The sequence below is a fragment of the Porites lutea genome, chromosome 10 (genome assembly GCF_958299795.1).
Source record: "Porites lutea chromosome 10, jaPorLute2.1, whole genome shotgun sequence".
NCBI classification, from domain to species: Eukaryota; Metazoa; Cnidaria; class Anthozoa; order Scleractinia; family Poritidae; genus Porites; species Porites lutea.
In genome coordinates this window covers 17,108,426-17,135,701 of record NC_133210.1, presented here as the reverse complement: position 1 = coordinate 17,135,701, position 27,276 = coordinate 17,108,426, and the positions used below count along the sequence as shown (strand labels likewise).

At 40.4% G+C, this 27,276-nt stretch overlaps 1 protein-coding gene across 1 annotated transcript in view; it reads right to left on the bottom strand.

Annotated features, from left to right (window-relative positions):
- Positions 1-12,281: 12,281 nt before the first annotated feature.
- LOC140951159 (protein unc-80 homolog) overlaps positions 12,282-27,276 on the bottom strand; it is a 64,394-nt gene continuing 49,399 nt past the window's right edge. The window contains exons 34-43 of the mRNA XM_073400380.1: positions 21,736-21,947; positions 21,563-21,642; positions 20,653-20,776; positions 20,028-20,067; positions 19,659-19,714; positions 18,446-18,728; positions 17,317-17,538; positions 15,998-16,093; positions 14,261-14,349; positions 12,282-13,906 (exon numbers count right to left, since the gene is read on the bottom strand). Coding sequence (XP_073256481.1) covers positions 12,695-13,906; positions 14,261-14,349; positions 15,998-16,093; positions 17,317-17,538; positions 18,446-18,728; positions 19,659-19,714; positions 20,028-20,067; positions 20,653-20,776; positions 21,563-21,642; positions 21,736-21,947 — 2,414 coding nt within the window. The 3' untranslated portion in view covers positions 12,282-12,694. The remainder of the gene's footprint in view (positions 13,907-14,260; positions 14,350-15,997; positions 16,094-17,316; positions 17,539-18,445; positions 18,729-19,658; positions 19,715-20,027; positions 20,068-20,652; positions 20,777-21,562; positions 21,643-21,735; positions 21,948-27,276) is intronic.

Genomic DNA, 27,276 nt, shown 5'->3' with positions numbered 1-27,276 from the left:
TGGTCGGCGACTTGAAAACAACCAAAATTTGAGGCAAAATGAGGCGGTCTCAAAACTTCGCTCGCACGCAAAAAGGAAGAAAGCGTGGTAAAATATTCCCCGATAAATCAATTTATAAAGGATTTTAGCCCTAGTATGGCGGTTAATTCTTATCTTCACGATAATGTGGAAGGTAAACAATTTTATTTTAGTTTTGGTTCTTTTTCAACTCAACGAAGTTTAAATTTAGGCTTCAAGTCGCGATTTAATTTTTAGGCATGTGCTACACCTTGGTTTTTCCTGAAACTCAAGCTATAAGTTATTAAAACACTGTGCTAAAACATATGTGAGAACTGGGTTGGGTAATTTAATCTGCGCTTCAGACGAACCTTCTGAACTTGAACAACTTTTTGAGTGAAATAGGATACATTTGCATAATTCAACAACGCCTCGCTGTTGCCGAAACGGATCATTGGTGTTTCCTGAAAAGAAATCTGATGTACGATAGTAGTACGATAATAAATTTGCTAACACGAAAAAGAAATTAACTTACCTTTATAGTACGGGGCACTTCTTTTAATTTTTCTACGCTCAAGCTCCAAATTCTGCTGGCGCTAACGCATTTTGTAATTTGACCTCTAATGAAAGGTCATTGGAGATGGGCCAGGGTTATTAAAATGTCACTCAAACTAAATGAGCGTTATGATCTAAATTCTTAAGGTGGTTGAACAAAATATATCACCAGAAAAATATGTTTTAAAGACATTTTCGGCGATTTGAAAGATGTTCTTACCATTTAGTAGAATCAGTTACTACATATAGCGAGTCACAGTATTGCCTAAGTGTGAGAAGACAAGGAGTGATGTGGCGTGACAACGAACACCATCTTTCGAACTTAAGAATGTGCAGAAAACAAAAATTGTTTATACATTTCTTTGATGTTTCCAAAGTTATTTGTTCAATTATACAACAACTGAAAGGTTGCATAGTCTGGCTGTCAACAGTGCTTGATTTAAAAGTGTAAAGTGGTGGTCAGTTTATCGGACACCTGCGTGATAAAAGAATTGACTAAGGGATTTGGAAAACATCAAAATCATACGCCCTGCTAGTACACACGAACACTGAGTAGGTTTTACTTTGGAAAACCTCGATAAATGATCTCGGAAGCTTTTTTTGTTTTGAGTGAAGAATCATAATAAAGAAAAAATTATGCTATTTCATATGTATATTTTGAGGAAGGGTGGCTCTGAATCTTACTTAGGTACTCTCTCTTGGTACTACCTCTTAAGACTCACATGGAATGGTCGTTGAGGGGCTAGAAGAACCCACTGTAACTCTTACTCAAGGATGTTCGGTAAGCAATTTGCTCTAAGCCCTGTCTCCCCCCTTTTCAAATGCTTGCACAGGCTAACCAGCATTAAAAAACTTGCATTAGCACACTCAACTAAGGAAATATTGCAAAGTAATTGGGGAAATGCTATCCAGGCAGGGCGGCCTTTTGGAGTGGCAGATGACGTAGCGCTATTTTCAAGACTACAAACCTCTCCTTGAGTGTGAAGACTTAAGGCGTGAGTTCCAGTTTGTAGTATTGAATATATACAATGAAGGAAACCTGGGGTCTAGAAAGCTGACCTGTTCCTCTCTGATTCCTTTACCGAAGGATACCTCAAAGTATATCGGATAATTTCCTCCTTACAGCATGTTCGGCTACTCAAACAAGCTTTAAAACCTGACACTAAGATGATATACCGCAGATACAGCAAGCTAGAAAGCTGGAATCAAACGTGTTTACCAATGGGTTTTGCCCTGGCGTCTTCAAATTCACGTTAAAAAGGACACTGTTTAGGCACTGTTTCCCAGGGGTCCGTTTGTCCAAAGTCCCTATTACTTTTCGGGCCCGAAATCATTAACTGATAGTTTTATCATGTTAGATGCAAAACTATTGAAATTTCTATCTTGCATGTAATCAAGAACAGCTTTAGGGGCCCGTTAATTATCAGGACTTTCGAGAAACAGGCCCAGAAGCGGATGCAGCCTCAATATCCGTCTCACTGATGACAGAGAGAAAGTTATGGTCGGAGACTTTCTTTTCAAGAGTTCTGATCATGGATTTCTGACGAGCCACCAAGTTTCAGTCTCAAGACCGGTACTAAAGCGCACACTCAGAACATGGCAAAATGACCGAGAGTAAAATTGAAAAGAAAACTTTGTGGCTAAAGAAAGTAGTGGAAGCGATAGGCGATAGTTGACAGGGGCACCCAACGTCAGTTTCCTCCTAACTGTATTGACTTGCCATATCACGAACTGTTCAAATTCAGTGACATGGTTCTTTAATATGACTGCTTCACAAAGAAGTTCTGCTTAAAAAGTGTTCTTTGCCCGCTTTCACGTGACATGAGAGGGGCTTTGTGTTAACTTAATACATTGTATCGTTTGTTTGTTAGACAAAGCCATAAAAACGTCGAGTCTTTAATTAACCGAATGTTTGGCACCTTCCCGCAAATTAATTGCAGACGAGAGAAGGGCTTTGTGTGGAATTCATACTTTGTAGCATTTGTTTGTTAGACAAAGCTATAAAAAACGTCGAGTCTTTTTAAAGGAGCATCCGGTTAATTAAAATAAGCCAAATGTTTGGCAACTCCGCGCAAATTAATTGCAAACTAAAAGTTTTGTTTGTAAATTTGTTATTTACAGCACATTATCACGTCGTACGAGTTACGCAAACCTTATATATTTCCCCGGTTAGTTTACCCATTTGAATGTTTTATTTATTTAGGAACAAACGCAGCTGAAAAGGAAGTTACCACTGAAGAAGTTCCTCAGTGAAAACGTGACCCTCAGAAGCATCCTAAATTTTTAAGCATTAGTTAAAGGCACATCAGTACTTGAAAGCTGTGCAAATAAGCCATTTTTCTGACAATTTTCACTTTAGTAAACCTGCTTTAATTCAGCATGTTTTCTTGGTGCGAATGAACAAACGTTGGTAGTTTGTATACTTAAGAGCGAATGTCTGTAAATATCGAACAACCGGCGGCCACGGTCAAAAATTAAATTTTGCTCATAGCTTGTTCATACATACTTATTAGTAAGTAACTAAACGTGGTGTAGTTTGTTTTTCAAAAGGCCGCTTGGATTTGGAGAAAATCGACAAAATCAATTTTCGTGGTCGGCGACTTGAAAACAACCAAAATTTGAGGCAAAATGAGGCGGTCTCAAAACTTCGCTCGCACGCAAAAAGGAAGAAAGCGTGGTAAAATATTCCCCGATAAATCAATTTATAAAGGATTTTAGCCCTAGTATGGCGGTTAATTCTTATCTTCACGATAATGTGGAAGGTAAACAATTTTATTTTAGTTTTGGTTCTTTTTCAACTCAACGAAGTTTAAATTTAGGCTTCAAGTCGCGATTTAATTTTTAGGCATGTGCTACACCTTGGTTTTTCCTGAAACTCAAGCTATAAGTTATTAAAACACTGTGCTAAAACATATGTGAGAACTGGGTTGGGTAATTTAATCTGCGCTTCAGACGAACCTTCTGAACTTGAACAACTTTTTGAGTGAAATAGGATACATTTGCATAATTCAACAACGCCTCGCTGTTGCCGAAACGTATCATTGGTGTTTCCTGAAAAGAAATCTGATGTACGATAGTAGTACGATAATAAATTTGCTAACACGAAAAAGAAATTAACTTACCTTTATAGTACGGGGCACTTCTTTTAATTTTTCTACGCTCAAGCTCCAAATTCTGCTGGCGCTAACGCATTTTGTAATTTGACCTCTAATGAAAGGTCATTGGAGATGGGCCAGGGTTATTAAAATGTCACTCAAACTAAATGAGCGTTATGATCTAAATTCTTAAGGTGGTTGAACAAAATATATCACCAGAAAAATATGTTTTAAAGACATTTTCGGCGATTTGAAAGATGTTCTTACCATTTAGTAGAATCAGTTACTACATATAGCGAGTCACAGTATTGCCTAAGTGTGAGAAGACAAGGAGTGATGTGGCGTGACAACGAACACCATCTTTCGAACTTAAGAATGTGCAGAAAACAAAAATTGTTTATACATTTCTTTGATGTTTCCAAAGTTATTTGTTCAATTATACAACAACTGAAAGGTTGCATAGTCTGGCTGTCAACAGTGCTTGATTTAAAAGTGTAAAGTGGTGGTCAGTTTATCGGACACCTGCGTGATAAAAGAATTGACTAAGGGATTTGGAAAACATCAAAATCATACGCCCTGCTAGTACACACGAACACTGAGTAGGTTTTACTTTGGAAAACCTCGATAAATGATCTCGGAAGCTTTTTTTGTTTTGAGTGAAGAATCATAATAAAGAAAAAATTATGCTATTTCATATGTATATTTTGAGGAAGGGTGGCTCTGAATCTTACTTAGGTACTCTCTCTTGGTACTACCTCTTAAGACTCACATGGAATGGTCGTTGAGGGGCTAGAAGAACCCACTGTAACTCTTACTCAAGGATGTTCGGTAAGCAATTTGCTCTAAGCCCTGTCTCCCCCCTTTTCAAATGCTTGCACAGGCTAACCAGCATTAAAAAACTTGCATTAGCACACTCAACTAAGGAAATATTGCAAAGTAATTGGGGAAATGCTATCCAGGCAGGGCGGCCTTTTGGAGTGGCAGATGACGTAGCGCTATTTTCAAGACTACAAACCTCTCCTTGAGTGTGAAGACTTAAGGCGTGAGTTCCAGTTTGTAGTATTGAATATATACAATGAAGGAAACCTGGGGTCTAGAAAGCTGACCTGTTCCTCTCTGATTCCTTTACCGAAGGATACCTCAAAGTATATCGGATAATTTCCTCCTTACAGCATGTTCGGCTACTCAAACAAGCTTTAAAACCTGACACTAAGATGATATACCGCAGATACAGCAAGCTAGAAAGCTGGAATCAAACGTGTTTACCAATGGGTTTTGCCCTGGCGTCTTCAAATTCACGTTAAAAAGGACACTGTTTAGGCACTGTTTCCCAGGGGTCCGTTTGTCCAAAGTCCCTATTACTTTTCGGGCCCGAAATCATTAACTGATAGTTTTATCATGTTAGATGCAAAACTATTGAAATTTCTATCTTGCATGTAATCAAGAACAGCTTTAGGGGCCCGTTAATTATCAGGACTTTCGAGAAACAGGCCCAGAAGCGGATGCAGCCTCAATATCCGTCTCACTGATGACAGAGAGAAAGTTATGGTCGGAGACTTTCTTTTCAAGAGTTCTGATCATGGATTTCTGACGAGCCACCAAGTTTCAGTCTCAAGACCGGTACTAAAGCGCACACTCAGAACATGGCAAAATGACCTAGAGTAAAATTGAAAAGAAAACTTTGTGGCTAAAGAAAGTAGTGGAAGCGATAGGCGATAGTTGACAGGGGCACCCAACGTCAGTTTCCTCCTAACTGTATTGAAAACACTTTCATGCTATCCAAATTACTAAGTTTCATGCGGCGCCATATAATTATAAAAATTGTTCGGTCATCCAAAGGGCAACTTGAGTATTCTTTTCGATCGAAATTACAAGGGCTTCAAAATTATTTTTTTCGAGAATTTTGAAATTTTCTCTGATTCCTTCTCTATCACAATTTCGTATCCGAAAATTTTGATCCCCTTTATATGGAGAAAACCTGTCTCGTGTAGGAGAGTCACCCTCCCAGCCGAGAGAAAAAAAAAAGACATTGACCCCAACCAGCCTTCGGGCATGCTCTAATTGTCTCGCTTTGGCTATGCAAGCCCTTTACCGATACGGATCGGATTTGATCTAGACGGTCGGACCGAAATGTCTCCTTCCATTTGACAAAATTATTTTCCCCAGGACCACTGATCTGTATCCTGCTTACAAGCACTATAACCAAACTCGCGGTGGCTTTTGTTTGGTCGGTGCAACTGGAATGTACCGTTCCACTGGGCACGTGGATTTTCCGAAAAGCGCGTAAAGTGCTTAATATGGAGAAAAGTTGGCCTGGCTAGGAGGCTGACCCTACCATTGCAAAAGGGTGACTGGACAAGGTAGGTCAGCCTTCCAGCCGAGCCAACTTTTTGTCATTTAAACGGTTCGCCATGTTTTGTAAAGAAATGCGTGAAAAGTTGCCTCTTCCAGGGAAGCTCGGGTAAGCTGGTGACCCTTCTGCTCGAGACAAATTTTTTTCATATAAGCGGGGCCTAAATTTTAGTTCTTCACATTAATCGCCATAGTCCAGCTGACGCACATCTTTTTGTTTTTTGTTCTATAAAGTGGAAAACTGAAATTAAAATATACAGTGGAACCCCAGCGTTGGGCCATAAAATCCTGGTCGTAATAGCGAGGTGGTGGCATTGAAGAGGTCTTCAAAATAATAAAATGACTCGGAGATTTTCATGTCTGGGTCGAAGGACTATGGGAGGTGAGACAAGAGGTGGTCGTATAAACGGGGTGGTCAAAAGGCGGGGTTCCTCTGTATATAAACAGAAACAAGAGTTTGACGATCGGACAACCATGTTCAGATCAGGAAAAAAATACTGAAAGATAATTGCAGAATGTTTACGAAAACTGTTATCCAAAACAATGGAACTTACATCGTGGAGAGAAAAGACAGCCGCCTGATAACGCGGTGTAATAGCTAGAGATTGAAGCCTGAAGTCAATCAAAGGCAAATACAAGGCAAGAGGGGGGAAGTTGACGTGAAAAACTATATTTAATTTTTGGACTTATTGAGTATTGTATAGAAGCATACTTTAAGAAAACTTAAGAAAAAATTTAAAAAAAAAACATGATTTGGATTGTTAGTAGCATAATATGCTACTTCCGGCAAGAACATTAAAAAAAGGCATCGCTCAAATGGTTAGATTGGAAAGCCTGTGAATACTGTCACGCAACACTTTTGACCAGACATTTATGACCAAAGGTGTATCGGCAGCCCGAAAGTTTCAGTATCAAAATCGCAGTTTTTGTGAGACCTAGAATTTTTAAATGGCAATGGATGTAAAAGTTTGACTGCGGAAAAGAAAGGCCAGCAATACCAAGAAATGTACTGTTTGAGGTTATTTTCACGCACCACGTTTCCTCGAGGTTTTGGATCTTCTGTTGATTAGCTTGGGACTAGGCGCAATGCCAGTTAACCAGAACGGGAAAACACAGTGAGGTAACAAAAATTATCGTCTCAGTACATTTAATGTCTTTAATACAAGTGCGATTGTGTGTTACGTTTCTCTTGGAGAGTCCAGCCATCGTGGCTTGTCGAGCAACAACCAACCGACGTTCTTGAAAAGTCTCATATTTCAAGCAAAATTTATTCAACTTCGGAAGGTTCGTGTGAAGTACAAATTTAATTACCCAGGCCAATTCTTACATATGTTTTAGCACAATGTTTAAATGACTTATGCCTTGAGTTTCAGGAAAAACCAAGGTGTAGCACATGCCTAAAAATTAAATCGCGACTTGAAGCCTAAATTTAAACTTCGTTGAGTTGAAAAAGAACCAAAACTAAAATAAAATTGTTTACCTTCCACATTATCGTGAAGATAAGAATTAACCGCCATACTAGGGCTAAAATCCTTTATAAATTGATTTATCGGGGAATATTTTACCACGCTTTCTTCCTTTTTGCGTGCGAGCGAAGTTTTGAGACCGCCTCATTTTGCCTCAAATTTTGGTTGTTTTCAAGTCGCCGACCACGAAAATTGATTTTGTCGATTTTCTCCAAATCCAAGCGGCCTTTTGAAAAACAAACTACACCACGTTTAATTTCTTACTTATACCTATCTATGGACAAGATATGAGCGAAAATGATTTTTTGACAGTGGCCGCGAAATTTCGATTTTGCTCGATTTTTACAGACATTTGCTCTTAAGCTTCTTGACGGTGTTTGAAATATGCAATTTTAAGTTAATGCTTCTTTTGCTTAATTTGTTTTTCACTTTAGCTCTGCAGCCATCTATTTCTCCGAATAACTCGGATCTTTTCTATTAGTGTATTATTATTAGTTTTCTACATCAGCCAGCTTATTCTGATCGTTGGAAGAAATAAGGAACCCTAAAAAATTATAAAAGGAAAATGGAATAAGGGGTAAATATGAATTTAAAAAAGTGACAGGCTTTCCACTTTTCCTCAGTTTCATTTTATTTCATGCAAGAAATTTTTAACATTTGACTATTTAACGGTCGCTTCTATTAGCTTTGCATGTTATGTTTCCCGAGGGAAACAGTTAATTTTGTTTCCCGAAAAGACATTGAGATTCGAGGAAAACAAAATTGACTGTTTCCCGAGGGACCAGTCCAGTCGCTGGTTTAGTAAAACGACTGAAACCTCACTCTATTCACCATTTTCACATTGGCAGGGGCCTATTAGTCATGGTCTCCTGATGTAGTCCATAATGCACCTTGTACACCCCACCCCTCCCCCCCCCCCACATTTAAAAAACTTTAGGGATTCTTTTTTTCAAGGCGCTTATCAACCTCTCCCAAGGGTTTTCCCTAGGAGCAAGGTTGCAGAGGAACTTTAGATCAGTTAAGGTTTCTGTGGAACTGCACACCTACCCCTCCCCTAAGCCGACATTTTGCCCTTAGTGAGAAGTAAGTGTTAATGTTTGCTTAGGGGAGGGGTAGGTGGGCAGTTTCCCAGAAACCTGAATTGATCCGGAACTTTTGCAGTATTTTCCGTTTGCTGAGTTTAAAATTTGTAGGATTGTAGAATTTTGTATTTTAATTTTTCGATTTGGACGGTTTTGGAAGGGAAAATGTTGTCACAAGATTTACAGCAAAAATTTAAATTTCAACAGCTCATGATGTAACATAAAAATAATTTTTACAAAGCATGACGCCATAGAATCAAAAATATTAATTCTTTGATTTTTGAACTCCCGCTATTTTATTAACATTTTAAAAAACATACGCACATTTCAAATTGGTTCTATCCCGTCATGCTCTTTAAAAATTAATTACTTGATACGTCAGTTAAGTTGCAATTTAAATTCTGCTATTAATAATACATTGGTGGACAATGTGAGATAGCGGCGTAAGCACCAAACTGATTAATCTCCACTCTGAATGGCTATCGGAAAAAATATAACCAAAAAACAATTTATTTGAATTTTTTTTTTGCTCTGGATATTGTATTAAAACTAGCATAAAGTCCTTCGAAGCTTAACGCCATGGAGTGACTTTTCCTTTAACCTGGCACACTTCTTGCAGCATTCGCAGCCAGATAGAGTCAACTGTTTCAACTGAGTTTTCGGCTGTTCATGGTTCACAACCCAGAATGCAGACGAAGTCAAAGCAAATAAATGCGACTCAAAGCAGGTGTAAAATGTTCAAGACTTTCGTACTAAAAGGAATCAATAAAAGTTTTCTTTGAATCCTTGTAGTGGGTAATTAAAACTGACCGTCTTGCTGCAAAATTATTAAGTTTCGATATAGCCTGTGTACAGACCTTCCCTCCTTAAGGGTGGGGAGGCGGGAGGTCTGTACACAGGCTAGTCCCGATACTACTTCAAGGACTTTGGGGCGGAGCATTCGCCTGGGGCCTTTGATCCCATTGATAGGATTGTCCCGGAGGGGGATATTGCGAAACTTCAACAATTCCTGGGTAGGGTGGTGGTGAGTCGGGTGAACCTGGGTGCGCTGGGGGTGGTCCTGATGGTATTGTTTGAAGTGAAACAGAGTTCATCGATGGACTGAGGTTTACTGAATGTTGCTCTGTTAACTGAGGGGATGGAGGTGAAGTTTGTGTCCCATAGGATGCAGTAGTGATTGCTCTTGTGGCAGCAAGACTGGTATCTCTTGCATTATTTCTCGTTCCCATTGCGGTAACAAGACCGGCATTTCCTGCATTAGCTCCAGTCAACAGCGTGGCAGCATATCTGGTATTTCTGGCATCATTTCTAGTTGCCGTTGTGGTAACAGAACTGGTATTCCTTGCATTGGCTGTCGTCAATTGTTCACTTAACGCACAGGCCTTTCTCCGTCTAACGAAGCAGACAACAGAGATAACGGGTGCAATTAGCACCACCGCGCCAACACTCACGCCGATTGCTATCTTCCTTGTCTTCCCTGTCGTAAGTAAAATCACTGATGATAAAAATTCATGGAATCTTTCAGAGAGGGTGCAGCGTGGGGGAGGGGCCACTGGAAAGTTGAAGGGTAGGTTGAATAGTGTCACTGATGGGTGCAATCACAAAACTGACGTAATATAAAAGATAGAAAAGCCACTAAACAATGGAGCGTTTTCACTTATGTGACCAACATCTATGCAAAAGTATTGGAACAAAAGAAAGCATTTACATAAGAAAAGAGTTCAACTCCCACAGGATTGGTTTGGAACACCATCATGGCCGCCGTTTCATTGTTTTGGAACACCAATATGGCCGCCGTGACATCAAGTGAAAACGCTCCACATCCTTTTCCTTATATAGTAGTCTAGACCAACGCGACCGGTTCGCATAGAATGTCAGTGAGAAGTATCATCCCTTCATTTCTCCATTTATAATTTTGTTAGAGCACACGATGACGATGACACAAGACGACCTTTAGTCTTAAAAGCTAACTGAATTATGTGTATTTTCCAAAGATATTAAGGCAAAAGAAACAGAATCTCGGTTTTCTGAATGAATTCTTCGTTTATAAAAAATGGTACGTGACGCTGTATAAAATGTATTTACGTGTTGGACGTGAGAATTTCCTACGTAATACTATTCGCTAGTCGATCAATTCCTCGTAGTTTGTTTCATGTTACGTTATGTTCCTGAACGTAAGGAGGAAACGAAAAAATAAAAGCCCATTTCCGAGTTGTTCTAACGAAGTTGTGTAACGAATTTTAACAAAATCGTAACACTGTGTAGGACCTGCCACTAAATTGAGTAAAACAAAAATAATCGCTCAAAACATTTGAAGAAGGAACTTACTAGCAACACAGAAAAGACTAGCCGACAAAAGTAAGCACGCACGGGCAAACTCGAGGAAGATTGAAACGGATTGAAATTGTGGGTTTTTGAAATCATGTTAGGCTAACAGTTTTCCAAAGTTTATTTTTGTTGCTTGTAACATTTGGTGTAATGCTTGGGAAGTATATTAGTTGGACAAGAAGCTGTGGTGTTGTCGTTTGCAAATGAACTTGGCAGCCGTGACACAGCCCTTCTAAAGCGGGGCTTCGTGCACAACTATTCAGATAAAAATTAGTTTAATTACGTGTGAATGAAAATTAGTTTCTCATGAATGCATGCGCACCAAGTCTTGGCAGGATTTGAGAATGGCTTATTTGAATTCTATTTGAAACGCACGCACGTACGACTACATATCGATAGAATACTTTATGATATGACAGATAGCTACTATGTTTGTGAGATTTTACTGATATTCCGAATAAAGTGATCTACTCCATTTTCTAATCTCATTTCTTGTTTAAAGGACCATGAAGGATAGGAAATTGGTACTTTTATTTTACGATTATGAAGCCAGAGAATAATTTTTAAAAGTTGGCGGAAAAGCAAATGTATAAACAAGAATTTAAACTGCTTTAACTGGAAAGTAGCTTCTTGTATTTCAAACATTAGAACAGCCCCTGAACTCTTTAGGAGAAAGGGACCTCTTCGTCTGCAATACACATTCACTCACTTCACTTCCTCTATTGTTAAAAAGAAAATGAACCATTCACAAGCTGATTATCTCATCCCTAGAACGAGCAATACAGCTAGTCTCACCCGGGATTATAACTAAAACCCCATTTACACGCTCCAAAAAAATAGGCACGGCACGCCAAATTTTTGGCATCGTGCTGACGAAATTAAGGCACGACACTCCCAATTTTCGACGTGTAAACGTATCGGTCCCAAATGTAATGTGGCACCAAGGCTCAAAAATTTCTAGGGGTGCCGCAGGAGGTAGTCTCGACACGGGTAAACGAGGAACGGTGCCAAAAATTTGGCGTGCCGAGCCGATTTGTTTAGCGCGTATAAATGGGGTTTAAAGGTATATACATTACGTGGCTATATACAGCCTACCTTTTACGCCAATACAGCCAGCGGTCCCCACCGATAAAGGGTAGATAACCTGGGGGATTGCCCCTCTTTGGTTTTTCCAGTTGATCTGATTTGCTTTCCTTACGAACTATCGCGACTACTTTCACCCTCTCCTCCCTCACTTTCACGATTTGATAAGTACCGTAAGTCCCGCATAAAAGCCCCGGGCTTATACAACTTTGTAAGGGGTTTAAAAAGGACTTATAAATGGAGGGGAGGGGACGGGGAGAAGACGGGGGCCGGGTGGGGGGTGGCTTATAACCGGGAAGGCTTATAACCGGATGTATTTTTTTATTTACAGGTAGATGGGTTTTAAAGCTTATAAGCGGAATTATACGGTTTTCAGGTAAGTCTTGCCATTAGGTGAAGTTTTCTTTTTCGTCGAGTTTCTCTCAATGTGACAATGCCTGCCAGCAGCCGCTGGCAGGATTCCCACTCCAAGCCGCTCGCAAGGGTCCTTACCACGCTTAAAGGCACATGTTTCCAAGGCTTGGTTAACCCTCTGGAAAAAAAATAGGCTTTCCACAAGGTAAGAATCCACTGTGATTAATGATATTGTTAAAAAGACCTCCTTTCCTGAATAAATGAACCTCTTTTAGAATGGAGGTCAAACTAACTTAAAAAGGGTCGTTTTGTTTCCAATCTACGTAAGAGATTTTATTCGCATTTGCATACCGCATTTAGTTCGTCCGTTAGAGTTAAAAAATCACACATTTGTTTCGCGCTGAATTTCGAGCTCATCTGACGTAGCGATGTGTAGTCGCTGAGTATCTTCCTCAGTTGTAGAGATGTCAACACTGGCGTAAACTTTTTGCCACCACCGTGTCCGGCTGAGTCGTTGCGCACGCTCTACATCATACTCCGCTGTTAAGTTGGTCTCGGGCGCAACCGATCCATTCCTCGCGTTTATCGAATTTGATTCGTGCTTCTCGTCCACATGAGAGCTAAATTTAACCGGAGGGACGGGAGGGAGAGGCGTTATGGCTTCCAAAACGTCGGGATACATGCCTTCTTCTTCAACTGGGGAACGTCTCAATGGAGAGCCGTACGGAGAAAGAGAAATCTTCACAGATTCTGGTTTGGCAATCGGTGGTTTCAACGACTCTTGTGATTGTTTTTGTTCGAAAACAGCTCCAGGTTTATAGTCATCTGCCACGAACGCTTCCATTTCAAACCGTTCTCTTTCACAGACCTCAACAATCCCTTTGGATTTGCTCTCCACGGGTTTGGAGGTATCAACAGAGGAGCTCCTTGACAAGCCAGTGGACAATTTCCTTTCTGCAATAACAGTCGCAGCGGCGGCCCGGAATTTCTCCAAGCGCTTGGATAACTTCCTGCCGGGTCTAAGGGTAGCTCCCCGTTGATGCCCAAAAGGCCCACTACCACCCGATGAATCCACTTCTAACAGAGAATTGCCAGTTTGTGTTTCCTGCTCTTCAACTGTGTCCTGTTTCCTCAGAAGCCGCTTTTTCCGTTTTTCCTTGCCAACGTCAGTCAACGAGGAAGTCATCGACCCCTGATCCTCGTCAAAGCTCGGTGCGGGTGAAAAAGAGACCGACTTTTTCGCTTTCATGCTTGCAGAACGTACAATGATGGGAGAGGGTTTTCCTTCTTCCGTTTGACCCTTCGTAGCTGGCTCCTCCGGAGCACTGCATGAGCGTTCCCTCCCAGAAGGCGGCGGCTTCAGCGTCAGAGTTTTTTCCTCCTTTTGCTCCTCTTCTTCCTCCAGCTTCCCTTCTTCGTCAACGTCCTGTAACCCTACTGCTGGGCGCTTTTGCTTAATGGCCGATAATTCGGTCACAAAGTGAGCTATGAGAGCGTTCCGACAGTTGACCATCAGAGGCGGCTGCGATATCTTGTCCATCACCCTCTGCTTAAGAGCACGCTCAACAGCACTGGTGTGACGAAGTTGAACTACCTACAAGAGAAAAAGTATAAACGCAACGGATCACAGGAAGTACTTCCTTAAACAAGTGCTAATGATTTATTTGTCTTGTGATGAAGGATTCCAGATTCCAGATTCCACATCAGCGTTTCAACAATAATAAGCTAATTGGCTTCGGATCGTTTTCTCATAAAGTACAATACCCTTCAATAGACAGGTTTTTCTACCCGGTCCGTAAATATACAAGAAAGTAGAACTCGATAGACCTCTAGAAGATCTTAAAAACATCAAGGTAAAAAGGCCCTTTTCAGCTCAAGAAGGTGTGACCAGTGATGGCCTAAAATCAGCTTAAAATATTAAGAATGACAGAAAAAAGCTTAGCCTTACCTTCGTTCGAATGAGCGGTATAGTCAAAAGGTATAAAGGTGTTCTATATGACACACAAAAGTTCATGAAGTCCCAAAAACCAACATTCCCTGAACAAAAGAGGGAAATTGCTTTAGTAAATCAACAGCGTACAGTAAAACCCCGGGACTAAGAACCTGGATTTTTCCAAGTTAGTCTAAACAGGTTCTTATATAAATGGTAGTTAGCACAAGTTTAGCCTGTTTAGGTTCTTAAACAGGTTCTTATTTTCTAACGAAAAACAAAACAAACAAACAAACAAACAAAAACAAAAACTATATAAGAGTATTTAGTGGTTCAGCTTCCAACACCATGTATTCCTCACTATAACACCTGCATACCATTGCATTGCAGTTGGAGTGATAAGGCACCAATGTCTCCAAAGAGGATTCTGAATGTTGACTTATCTTATTTACTAAAGTGTACAGAATTTTTTCATAGATTTTAGAAAACAAGAACCTGTTTCAAATTTTAGGCTAAACAGGTTGTTATTATAGAGGGGGCTTAACTGGCAAATTTTAGCCTAACAGGTTCTTAAAATTCAGGTATTTAGTCGCGGGGGTTTACTGTATTGGTAGTACATTAAACTTTAAAGGCGTGAAAGTGACGGCCTATGTTAACACTATGTTAACACTATACTGGCCTATGTTAACACTATATCGCCACCACGAAAATCATACCGGGTGGGGCTTCTGTTCACACATATAAAGAACGGTGATTGTGAAAGTGGAGCGTCATATATCCGATAGGTTTTGTGCCATACTTTAGTGCAGTGTGAACACCTATTCGGCCCGTTAAGGAAGTAAATAAGTAGGAGCGAGGACCGGAACAACTGAGACGGAAGTAAATATTCAGGAGTGAGGACTAAAATTTTATTGTACCAAACGATCTCGGCCAACCGCGCCGCCACGATTTTTTGATGTTTGTGGGCGAGTTGTGCTGCCCCGGGTCGTTGAACATAGCAATGAATTGATTTGCTTAGCTTATGCAAATTTGTCGCGTTTGACCGCGGTCAGTTAGCTTACCATCTACCTTTTTGCAAGAAAGGGAAACTAGGTCAAGTTAACGTTCGTGAAGACTTCTGGGACGGTTACTAGGGACAGGGAGAGAATTGACCAATAGCTAACCGGCGCGTGTCCTGTGAGGATCCCAGAAGTAAGTGCGGGACACTTTTCGGTTCCAGTCCCCTTCTCGTTTTCTCGCATTTGACCGCGGTCAGTTAGCTTACTGTTCACCATGTTACAAACGAGAGGGAATACACAAATCATCCGGTCGAAAATCGGCTCTTTCTCAAACATTTGGCAGTTAAAATTGACCTCGTGGGGGAAGGACCTGCTACAAAGTATATCCAAGTCAGCCTGAGAGATTATGAAAAGTAGAAATATGGCAAGGCCTCAAATGAAAGCCCATGTTTCCTGACGCATCCCAAACGCAACTGCGCGAACCATTTTATCCTCCAACCGGATCGAATTTCCGGTTTTCTCATCAAAATGGTTAATACTCAAGGTCTCTGTGAGGCGAAGGATGTCACTAACAAGGGGAACTGCGAACGGCAAAATAAATGGAAACAAAACAGGGAAGACTGATAGGGCGATGGTTCAAGTTTTTGTTTTCAAGGTTATGTTCCTATTTTTCCTTTCTTCCGTTCCCCGTGTAACATCCTACCCCCAACCCGCAGAAAGCTTACTCGTAGGCAAAAGCTAAAGAGGACATTCTCACCAATCCGGCTGTCTACCACTGTCTCCAAGGCTTGATAAATCCGATACCATTCAGTAGCTAAACGGTCTTCAAAGCAAACTATCAGAATCTTGAGTCCTTTGAAAGAAAAATAGTTTGTTTAACGATATTGAAGGAACAGTGTCATTTACTGTGAAAACCACTTTCCAAATTCAAGGACAAATCCCACCCCCTCAAAATATTAATGGCCAAAATCAGACCAGAGCAAGCCCGAAACTCTGGTATGCCATATGATTGAAGATGATATTTCCCTTTTCTTTGATCCACTGCTTTACTGCGCTTTTCATAAACGTGCGAATTCTGAAGTTCAAAAGCAAACTGAAAAAAAGTTCAAAAGCCAATTGCGTTTTTTGCTGCCGTCAATCATCGTAACGGACCTCTTAGGAAACAAACCTTCACTTTATCGGGTTGAAAAGGTCATGGTTTGTGATTTGTGATTGGTGGATTTCGATCCGTTTTGTGTGTTTCTGTGTTTCAAGGTTCGTTGCTTGTGATCGTAATTATGATTGACGGCAGAGTAAAACGCAATTGTGAAGGCGGCTTTTGAACTTTAGAGTTCGCATGTTTGTGAAAAGCGCAGTAATGCCTTCATTAGAGTGTTTCTAGATTGAATCTTACGAAGATATGCCGCACAATATATACTTTACAGCGGGCCTGAAAATATCATATGCCTTATGAATGAATGCTATACAGTCGAAGCTCTCCTTGCGACCAGTCTCGTAAGGGACCAGCTCTAGTTACGACCACCTTTATGAACTGTGGCTGAAACTTTGTAATGAAAAGCTCTCGTAAGCGAACGCGACCTCTTTTGTGATTATCCAACTAAACTTTTCCTTTGTTTTTAAGCTTTCGTAAGCGACTACTTGGCGACCACAAAGGGCCTGTTTACATGGAGGTGGGGGACCTTAGGTAGGTAAGGTAACCCACCTGTCCATATAATCTTTCATATCAATTTGATCACGCACGTTTACAGGATAAATGGCGTGACCCGTCCGTCACTTCTACGTAAATAGGCACTTAGAGTGTTATTCATATCAATCAAGACTTTAATGAAACTGTACACTGCGCTAATGATGAAAAAAATTGGACGTTAAGTGTAGTCGTGTGTATATCAGATATAAAGACACTCAGTAAACATTAATTTCTTTCGTTTTTTCTTTATGAATTATTAATGAGTTTCTTTGACCTTGCGCTCATTCTCGTAAGCGACCAGCTCTAGTTACAACAGCTTCGACTGCACTTCCCACTTCTTTGATCCACTGCTTAATGCCTTTACAAAGACATTAGAGTTTGAATCTTACCAAGATATGCCGCACAATACAAACTCTGCGGGATCTCTTCATATGCAGTTTTCCCCTCGTGGGGCACTGCGAATGTCAGGGATCGCGGTAGATCCAGAAAGTCATCGGCAAAAGACAATCGCATAGGGGATGAGCTTGGAGTCTCTGGTTTCTTAGTGGTGACTGTTGTAAGAAAGCAGTTCAGAGCGTAGATGACGTCTTCCAGTGATGCTTTAGGTGCATCTGAAACAAAAGAGCTTTGTCAGAACAGGCAACATGTCTGTATAGTTGAGAAAGGCAGAGGAAATGAAAAGAAAAAAAAAGTCGCTTGCCCTTTCGGCAAGGTGTTACTGAAGTTAAGTAACCTGGAGCAGTCGTGCAGGCCTACCAACCTCCTTCTTCCAAAACGTATACTTTGTCTCGGCAAATGTTGCTTGCCTGTCGGACAAACCGTAAAAATGCAAGGCCGACAAGTCTTTGTAGAAAGCCCTGGCCTATAGGACCGCACGTTTGTGGGGCCCTGAAGGGGGGACTGTTTGGGGGCGGACCCTCGTATTGCTAAAGCCATTTATACAATGTACTGTCTAAATTCGAAAAGCACATTTACGTATAATGACGGGAATTTTTGTTGGGATGAATGTCAGTTGCTCTAATAAACCGATTGCACGCAAAACCGGAAGTTGCATGGAAGCAATCAGTAGCCCCTTAAAAAGAGCAAAACGTTGAACGGAGCAACTAGAAATAGGGATAGGGAAAATTTTGAGGGGAATTCTTCAGCAGAGCAACATATGTTGCTGCAAAATGAAATAACTGAGGTAAAAATTGTAAATGATAAATCAGGTCGATTTTCTAATCAGTTATAACAGTTTGTAACCTCCCACGTAGATGTACTTAGGACTACAGCACGCGTGATGAAGTTCCAAAAAACGTTTGCGTGGAAGGCTTAACAGTTTGCGGCTCTGTAGCATTTGTGACTAACTGGAGATTGTTTGTAGTGGAATCTTCCCCACATCTATTATTTCTAACTTTTCGCAACCCGCCGCCGGCCACTTATAACTTCTCATTAGCCGGGTACCTTAGTGATTACATCTAAAAGAGCTGGAAAGCATCAAATAGTACCTTGTAAGATTATTTTTCTTTTGGAACTTACCTGTCCGGCCTGATCCAAGCCTGATGCATGTCGGCAAAATCAAGCGCACGAAGATCTTCTCGGTCCTTGAAGGGCTGCCGAAGTTGATCGAGTTTCCGCACAGTTCCTTAAGTGAACATTGCTCTTTCATGACGTGCATCAAGCGCGAGGCAAGCTTAATAACCGTGTCCGCGAAGAACTGGGGCGGGGATAAAATTGGCGCGAAAGGTAGATTGGCGGCGACAGATACAGCTGCGGATGCGCGCTCCTGAAGCACAAGGCTGATGCAGATGGTAACAAGGGTCTAGGAATGAACACGTGATATAAATGAACAAGTTGCAGCAACATAACAAGTACCAAAAGGCCAAGGTTACTTAAGACGCATAATGCAACTTAAAAATAATGAGCAAGTTTTCTGCAGCCATTCCCTTTATGACAAAGGGCCGGGGAAGGGAATATTAACACAAGCACGACTAGGAAAACGCCTCGGTAAGCAATAAACGTTATTACTAAAAAACGTTTACTAAATATTAATTTATTCTGTGTACACGTACGGTTACAAGCTGAAACTTCAGGTCTTTGCAAAGGCGTGACTAAAAAAGATGTTTTAGTAGACTTGCACTGCGGAACAACGTCAAAACCTTTATTTTTTCAACCGGCGAAACTTTCAACTGGTCAGGCCTATGCGACAAAGTGACCCTAAGGGTTTAGTGATGGTTGCGAACCAGCGAGACGCATGGTTTTATAACACCTTTATGCAGTTTCTATTATTACGAGCGATGCTATACAGAAAACGTTCCGTCTATTTTTCCTGACACAAAAAGTTGTAGAGTGACACAAGGCCGAAACGACTGTTGTCGCAGAATTTTAGTGCTTCACCGTAGCACGCTACCTCGATACACAATAAAATTAAGTCGACTCGTTGCGATTCTCATAGACGTTTTCGAGCTACCTTCAGCTTCTTATCAAAACAAGGCATAGTTTCCAAACAATCCGACAAACGAAAAAGAGTGTAACAACACTAGTCAATGAAGACTTGCTTTCACACTGAAAAGTAATCGCACCAGGACCATGGCCTGTTTGTTGCAAATTTCCCACCTACCCCTCCTTATAAACGACGTTAACACAAACTTCTTACTTGGGGCAAAATATTGGCTTAGGGGAGGCGTAGGTGGGCAGTTTCCCAGAATCTTGCACTGACGCCTTTTCGTAGTTATTAAGGGAAGCGTTTTACCTTCATATATGGAGAGTGTGCTACAGACGCTCTTTTACACAGAGTCGAGTAAAGACCTGCCGGTAAGAAACAAAAGAGTACTTCAAAAATATCCCTATAATGAAATAACTCCACAGAACAGACTATGTTACCCTCACCAATGCGGTTTTGGATGATTTGAACTGGGTTTTAAAATTACTTCTACTTTCAATCCAAATGTTCTCATTCAAAGCAAATCGTATTTGGAGCGCAAGTTTTAAGAATACAAAACTCGTATTCGAGGCGACTCACAATGCCGATCATGATACAGTACGGTACACCTTACCACAGAGTACGCTACGTTGAAAATACACTAAAAACAAATATTATGGCTATAACACTGAACGTTACCTTTCAGATAAAACTCCAAAGCTTTCCAATCAATGCACCTCTAAATTAACAAAGAAATGAAACGAAACGAATAAACAGCGAAGACTTTATGACTGAGAGAACACAAAGAGACTGGAAATAGGTTTACTAAATGAGTGTCTTGCAACAAAAGGCAAGAGCATTGTTCACCAGTCGAAACTGTTCCTCATTCCTCGCACCGTTTGACGCCATCTAAAAGGTTACATTTTGTGTGGTGCGGTTCTAATGTTTAGCTCCTTTCATAAGATACTTCCGTAAGATTCACTGTGGCCAATAAGCAATCAATCGAAGCTACGCAGAGGTATTTTCCTGTGGTGCAGTTAATTACGCTGTAAAAGGTCATTCTAATTTTCATGCCTGTGGATGAAATCCTTACGTGCGACCTTTCAAATGAAACCTACTGAACGATACTCTTCTGTGTTCCTATCTGTTTATGGTACAAGGAGGCTTTATCTCTTATTCATTTCTGTTGATGAAATCCTGTTTAGTGGTAATTTCTTTGTTTGATAGTACCGTTTACTTCAAGGCTATTTCGCGAGTTTTCTCGGCCGCAAGTAAAAATAAGCTGAAGGCTTGCCCAAACTCAAAGACTATATGCTATTCTCACCATTAAATCAGGTTTGTTGACGAGCTTCTCGAACATTTTGTTCACTCTTTTAAGGATGAGTAACATGGCGGTCTCTAGGGCCTCCGGGGATCCTTTTAGAAGAGGAAGAGCTTCTGTCATGTACCTGAAGACACCAAAGTTCAGTTTCAGGAGGAAAATAATTAAATTCACTACTTAAAAGAAAGCTACTGAGCAGTACTTTCGTGAGGTGCTGAATGTTGCACTTTCACTTCGGAGTGTGTAGATGAAATCCTAAAGTTTGGCCATTCAAAAGAAAGCCACTTGGTAATACTTTCGTGAACTGCTGTATATTGCATTCTTACTTTTGAGTCCGTGGATGAAATCCTAAAGTGTGACCGTTCAAATGAAAGCTACTGAATTGTACTTAATCTTCTGGGCCGGGTTGTTCAAAGCTGGATTAAGATAACCCAGGGTTAGTGCGAAATTTGACTTCACATTTGAAAGCTTAAAAAGTAACTTCAGTTTTATTCTTTCGGTCAACGGGTTAATGATTGGATACTCTTAAGAATAATTTAGAAATTATCCGAGAAAATGTTAAACTTAACCCTGGGTTAAGCGCTAATCAGTCTTCGAACAACTGCTGTTTATTATGCGGTATAAGGAGGTTCTAGCTTTGTAGTCTGTGGATGAAATCCTAAAGTATGACCATTCCAATGAAGGCTAGTGAGCAGTACTTCCCGTGGTAATGTTTTATGTTGTATAAGGAGCTTCTAGCTTTTGAAATTCTTAAGTGTAACCACTCAAATGAAAGATACCGAGCAATACTTCCCGTGGTAATGTTTATCATGAAGCACAAGGTGGTTCTAACTTAAGTTTTGCGAGTGACCATTTAAATAAACCCTACTTGACAGTACTACCTTGAGATGCTGTTTTATCTAACACTTCTTACCTTTTTAATCCGAAACAGGATAAAGTCACAGGATCGTACACAGCCAATTTCAACAAAGAGTAAACAATCTCGGAGAGGGTCTGGGACAAAAAAAATTAAGGTAAGCCACGTGATTAATTCAAAGAGGTGTCAAAAAAATTTACGAGGACAAACTATTTATTGGTGACTCTTACGTTAACACTGATGCTGTCAAGCAGTTCAGGAATTGTGTGTCGGGGTGGCAAAGCTTCCTCGAGTTCCTCGAGCCGCGGCGCACATATCCTGATATAATCTGACACCAGTATCAGCAGCGCATCTCTTGGTTTACGGTACTCATCCAATGCCTGCATCACTTCGTCCTTCTCCTCTTGAGCCCGCAGTCTTTCTAGAAACGGACGCCCTCTTCCTGAAAAACATGCGCAAAGCAAAGTCAAAATGGCCTATCTCCAATCGGTAAGTAGTAAGCGAAGGTTCTCTATTTTACATACAATAGCCTGCGTAGCAAGCGTTTCCGCCGGAATTCGTCGAAACAAAGTTGGATAGAGAGCGAAAACGGGAGATGAAGGGGGAGGGGGAGAGAAGAAAATGATTCCCCTTTGACCCTACCCTTTCTTCCAATTTTTATTTCCTCTCGCTCCACCTTTTGCGCAATAACTCAATCGAACACGCTTTCTACGCAGATTACATAGACTGAAAATACTAACTCAGTTTTAGAGAATCTGGACTAGTAACCAGAAGGTCAAACGTTCGACTCCCATTGCGAGCACTCGGATTTGTTCTTCCGAGCCGTCTGTTTTACTGACTGAAAAATCAACTTTCTCATACACAGTAGTTAAAAGCAGTTTTCGATGATTTAAACGGTGAGGCCCCAGTTGTTCAAAAGGCGTTGTTACAGTGATATGGGCATCCCCATTCAGAAAACCCTAATGATAAGGGCATCCCCTTCTCATATTACCTTAGCGATTTGGGTTAGGGTTAGGGTTACAGAGGATGCCCATATCACTAGGGTTTTGGGAATGGGGATGCCCAAAACGCAAGGATGCCCATATCACTGTGATAGCGGATAACGCTGCCCACCGCGTGAATCTATCCACTGGAAAGCGCAATTGATATCCTTTTATTTAGTGGATAGCGCTATCCAGCTTTGAACAACTGGGACCTGACTTGTAAGTATTGCTTTATTTTGCTTTCCACACTAGGTTTAGTTGCTCTGAAATTAACTTCTTGTTTATCTCGTACCCAGATCTCTTGTTGACAACGCCAAAAAAAAACAAGAGATCTGGGTGCGAGATTAAACTTATTGTTGAAGAAAAAGAAAGGCAGCAACAAGTACGACAACAACAAGTGAGTGACATGACTATTATACCTTACATTAAAACGACCCAGGAACCCAGAAACTTTACAAAAAAAGGCCCAGTCAAAACAAAAATTGTCTGCTTTTCGCCCCATGTAAGGGCAAAAAATTGGATTGGATTCCTATCGTTAGTGGGATTCCGGATTCCTTGAGCTGCATTCCTGATTCCAAAGCCTAGGATTCCACATTCCAAACGCAAATCAATTCGTTTAAATGGGGCGACTGCTTTAATATGAGAACTTGAAGCAACCGCTGGTAGGCGCGGTATAATACTAAACGGCTGCAAAAGAGATAAATCGAACTCTCAAAAAAGGCGGGAAAGTGTGGAGCGGGTCCTACACGTGTGAAAAGTCACAAGGCTACTAGTTTTAATCGTCTGCTTTCATATTGAAACGCTTTATTTATTTATTTAGAGCGATTTTCGGTTTACCTTGAAAAAGGGTCTTCGAAATCGTTCGTTACTTGTTTTGTCAGTAAATAGATGGAAAGACCCGTACTCGTCAAAGAGAACCCTATGAAAAAAAAAAACAAAAAAAAACAAAAAAAAAAGGGAACTGCTCGCTTGCCAATGGGAAACCCAGTTTTTGTTCAAAATAATGGAAATTCGTTTTCACCCATTGTTCGTCAGCTGGGAATACGTTGCGAGTTTACGGAACAAACAACTGCGCACGTTTGTGTCTTTTGGATAAACTAACCAAATTTCTATATTTTCTTTCTTTGCTGTTGTTTTGGTTTTTTCTTTCGCACGTAATCACTTGAAGGTCAAACGAAAATCGCTCTTATAATTTATTTATACTATTTTTATTTCAATTGGGCTTTTTAAGTTGCTGTGTCCAGAGCCTCCTTTTCAAGACGAGGGTACGTGCAAACCAATAAGAAAAATTTTTTTTCACTTCCATGCAAACTGAACTCGCTAGGACACTCGGCCACATTTTGGAAAGCAAGGGATTTCAGTGAAACTCGGAAATAGCCCATTAAACCGCAGCTACTTAAAATACGAATAATTGCTTTTCCGGATCAGAAGAAGCAACGGAAAATTGCTTTATTTATCACAAACTGTGGATCGGAAGTGATTTTGGAGGGAATTCAACGGAAAAATGGGCACGTGTAAGGTCACTGGAATGACTGAGAACTGTTTTTATACACAACAAAAAGAAGATTTGCAAAACACGAGCGCTACTAAAACGAATGTCCGTGGTTCACTGCACATGAACGAATAACAGAACAGAGTAAAATCAAAATCTACTTATAAAGTGAAGAAATAACTGACAGAAAAATTGCGTAACTCAAAAAATATACAAGCATGAGCAGTACAAATAAGTGTTAGTTATCCTTATACGTCGGGGTTTTGTGTGCAAGAAACTTAAGACAACTTTGCTAAGAGAACGTATAAGGAGATTTACATATAAGCCGTGATATGAAGACAAATCTTTTCTCCATACTGTGCCCCGAAATTAAAGAGCATCATCTGACAAGGATTAATCTTTACAAATTCCTTGTTGTTAAAATCCGAGCGAAGGAAAAAACCCTCGAAAGTTTAAATTCTGGTGATCGCACATTTAGATTTTATCTGCACACGCGGGAATCTACGATGATTTATCACCGGGCTGTAAAAAAATAATATTGAATTTAACCGCTCGGTCGGTCTGGAAGCGTGCATTTTCTGTTTGAAACGTCTCAGATTTAAGGAAGGCGAAAGGTAATCGCAAGAAAAAACATAAGCATTAATGCTATTACTTTACGATATTTTTTTTGATCTGGTGATTGCAAAGCAAAACCTACACGGAATCTAAATATTTGATAAATTTTGATAAACACATAGGAGAAATAATATTGACTGGATAAAATAAAATACTTTAATCACACGTTTTAGCAGCCTTCTTAAAGGTGCCGACGTGTCAGACTCTACAAAAAAAAAAGGCTGAGATGAAATCTGGGTATGTAACGTACACTGGGCCAGTGGGGAAGACAGGCTACGTTTCTTTTTGCTGGCTGTATAGAAATGCGTGGCTGTGGGGTGTGGGGTGGGGTTGGGGCAAGGAGGGGGTGCTGCTATCCACTGAGATCTGAGGCTCCTACTCCTGCTCTATACCTTGATGAAAGCAGATCTTGACTCCAAATTTCTACCCTATATCTTCTCCGAGTTTCATGCAATTCGTAATCAACATAGCTTACGTAGCAAGCGTTTGCGCGCGAGTTATTGCGCGAAAGTTGGAGTGAGGGAGGGGAAGGGGGAAGGGGAAAAGGAAAAACCTCTTCTTATCATGATCACCCTCCCCTTTCATTCCTCCTTTTTGCTCTCGTCCCACCTTTGTCGAAGAACACGCGCGGAAACGCTTACTACGCAGGCTATTTTCAGCAAGGGCAAGGTTTCCAGTTGGTAAGACCCTGTCCTACGCCGAAACTTTCTGTCTTCCAAATAAGACCGGACATGACTCCTAACAGCAAGCCATAGTTTGAAGCACTCATATCGTGAATCGAGCGTGTCAAAACACTCTGCACAGGCAACACACTTTCCTGTAAATTTTCTCCGCCGTTCTCTGCATATGACAATTCCTGGGAACGCAAATGGCAAGGCGATAAATTATACTGTATCGATTTGAGCTGGGACGTGGTCCCGTTTCTTCGGCTACCAACAAATTTTCCATGCAACTTTTAAATAACGGAACGAGTTAGAATAATCAGGAGAAAGTTTGAGTCGGTTTTTCAATAATGTTTTCCGATGTTTTCATTGAACGAATGGCGTGTCCATTGTCGTCCATGCCTGCCCCCTAAGTTCATGAGGTGATTGCTGTTGTGTTGGAGAGCAAAACGAGGGACAGGCTGATGAAGACAAATGGAACGGAAAAACAAAAATTAGAAAAGACTTAGAAGAAAACTTTGTTTGGGCAAAACTTGAACTTGGACCTTTTAGTAATACAAGACAACTCAAAAGATAATTAGTGAATTATGAAAAGAAAATTAACATTTGAACCATGGCTGGAACTTGAACAGGAAATCGAACGATCATAATTTGATGCCAGGACCCGGAATTTGATTTTTAAGAAAGCGATAACAATCGATAAACAGAGCGGACGACTTTTATCGGGTGAATCAAAGCAAATTGCATTATGATAAATAATGGACCAAAAAAAAATCGAATGAAATTTGTTGTAACAGTTATGAACGCTGTTTCCGTTTAAACATTGTTGCTCATGCGAATAGATAACAGAAATGTTGCAAAACTGAAACGCAGAGTACGGTGGTAGAAGGTTTTTAAAACTACCACCGACAAACTTTTTTTATTGGGTCATTTACCATCGTCGAAGTTTTAAAATACGGGGATTAATAACACATTTCTTAAGCAGGACCACTGCACTTTTTAGTCTTAATTGTTCAGAGTGTGTTAATGATGAGAGAAATTTAACGCGATATGACAAAATACACTTCAAATTCTACGTCTGTTGCAAAGCTCTTAACCCAATTAAATCGAGATCAAGTACTTAGTGATCGTTCAACCTCGCCTCATTTTGCTGAGAGATTAACCGAGACAAACTGATAGCAATGTCAAATAAGAATCAGCGAGATCTGGCTTTAGTAAAAGGTTATCAATTTGAGCTGGTAAATTAAAACGCGAGACAATTGGCATATTGACCTAGAAAATTAATACAGTCTGAAGTGAATGGTGTAACATCAATTAAGATAGCTTTACAGCAGATGTGCGCTTGTCAGACTTTTCTAAGACGTCTCCAGCCATGGATATATTTTTATTTCATCTAACTTGTGCACGGCCAGGTTGGTCGAGAGGGGGTTAGTTTTGTCTTTTAGATAAATCACTTTGCATACGAAACACACAAATTAAGAAGGCTCGCAGAGTGTGCGTACAGCTTCCGGTCTCTTTATGGCCTCAAAGTCCAATTATATTCCAATCCTAGAATATTTGAATATTACGCTCAAGGATTTTGACAACAAACTCAAAGGAAAAGAAAGTGCAAAAAAGACCAATATTATATAAGGACCGAACAAAATTAAACTCCTTAACATTCGATCTGGATGGTCAAGGAGAACTGATATGTATTGTTGTATTGGACGCGAAAAGCGATTGTTAATAATGTGTCCCCTGCAAATAGCGATATTGACGTGGGTTGTTAAAGAAGACCTTTCACTTGCCAACTAAAATACAAACGAAAGCGGATATTAGATAATCAATTAATTGCTCAACATTAAAAAGGGAGACCGAATCTATGGAATGTAATTGAGATTGACTGAGAAGTAACAGTCACAATTTTTTTTGTCGCCCAAGTTAATGTTTTTCACCGACTTGATGCATTCTGAACCACTAGAATGGTGAAATGTGTATAAAATACTTATTTTTGGGAATCACTTTTTAAGATTTTACCCA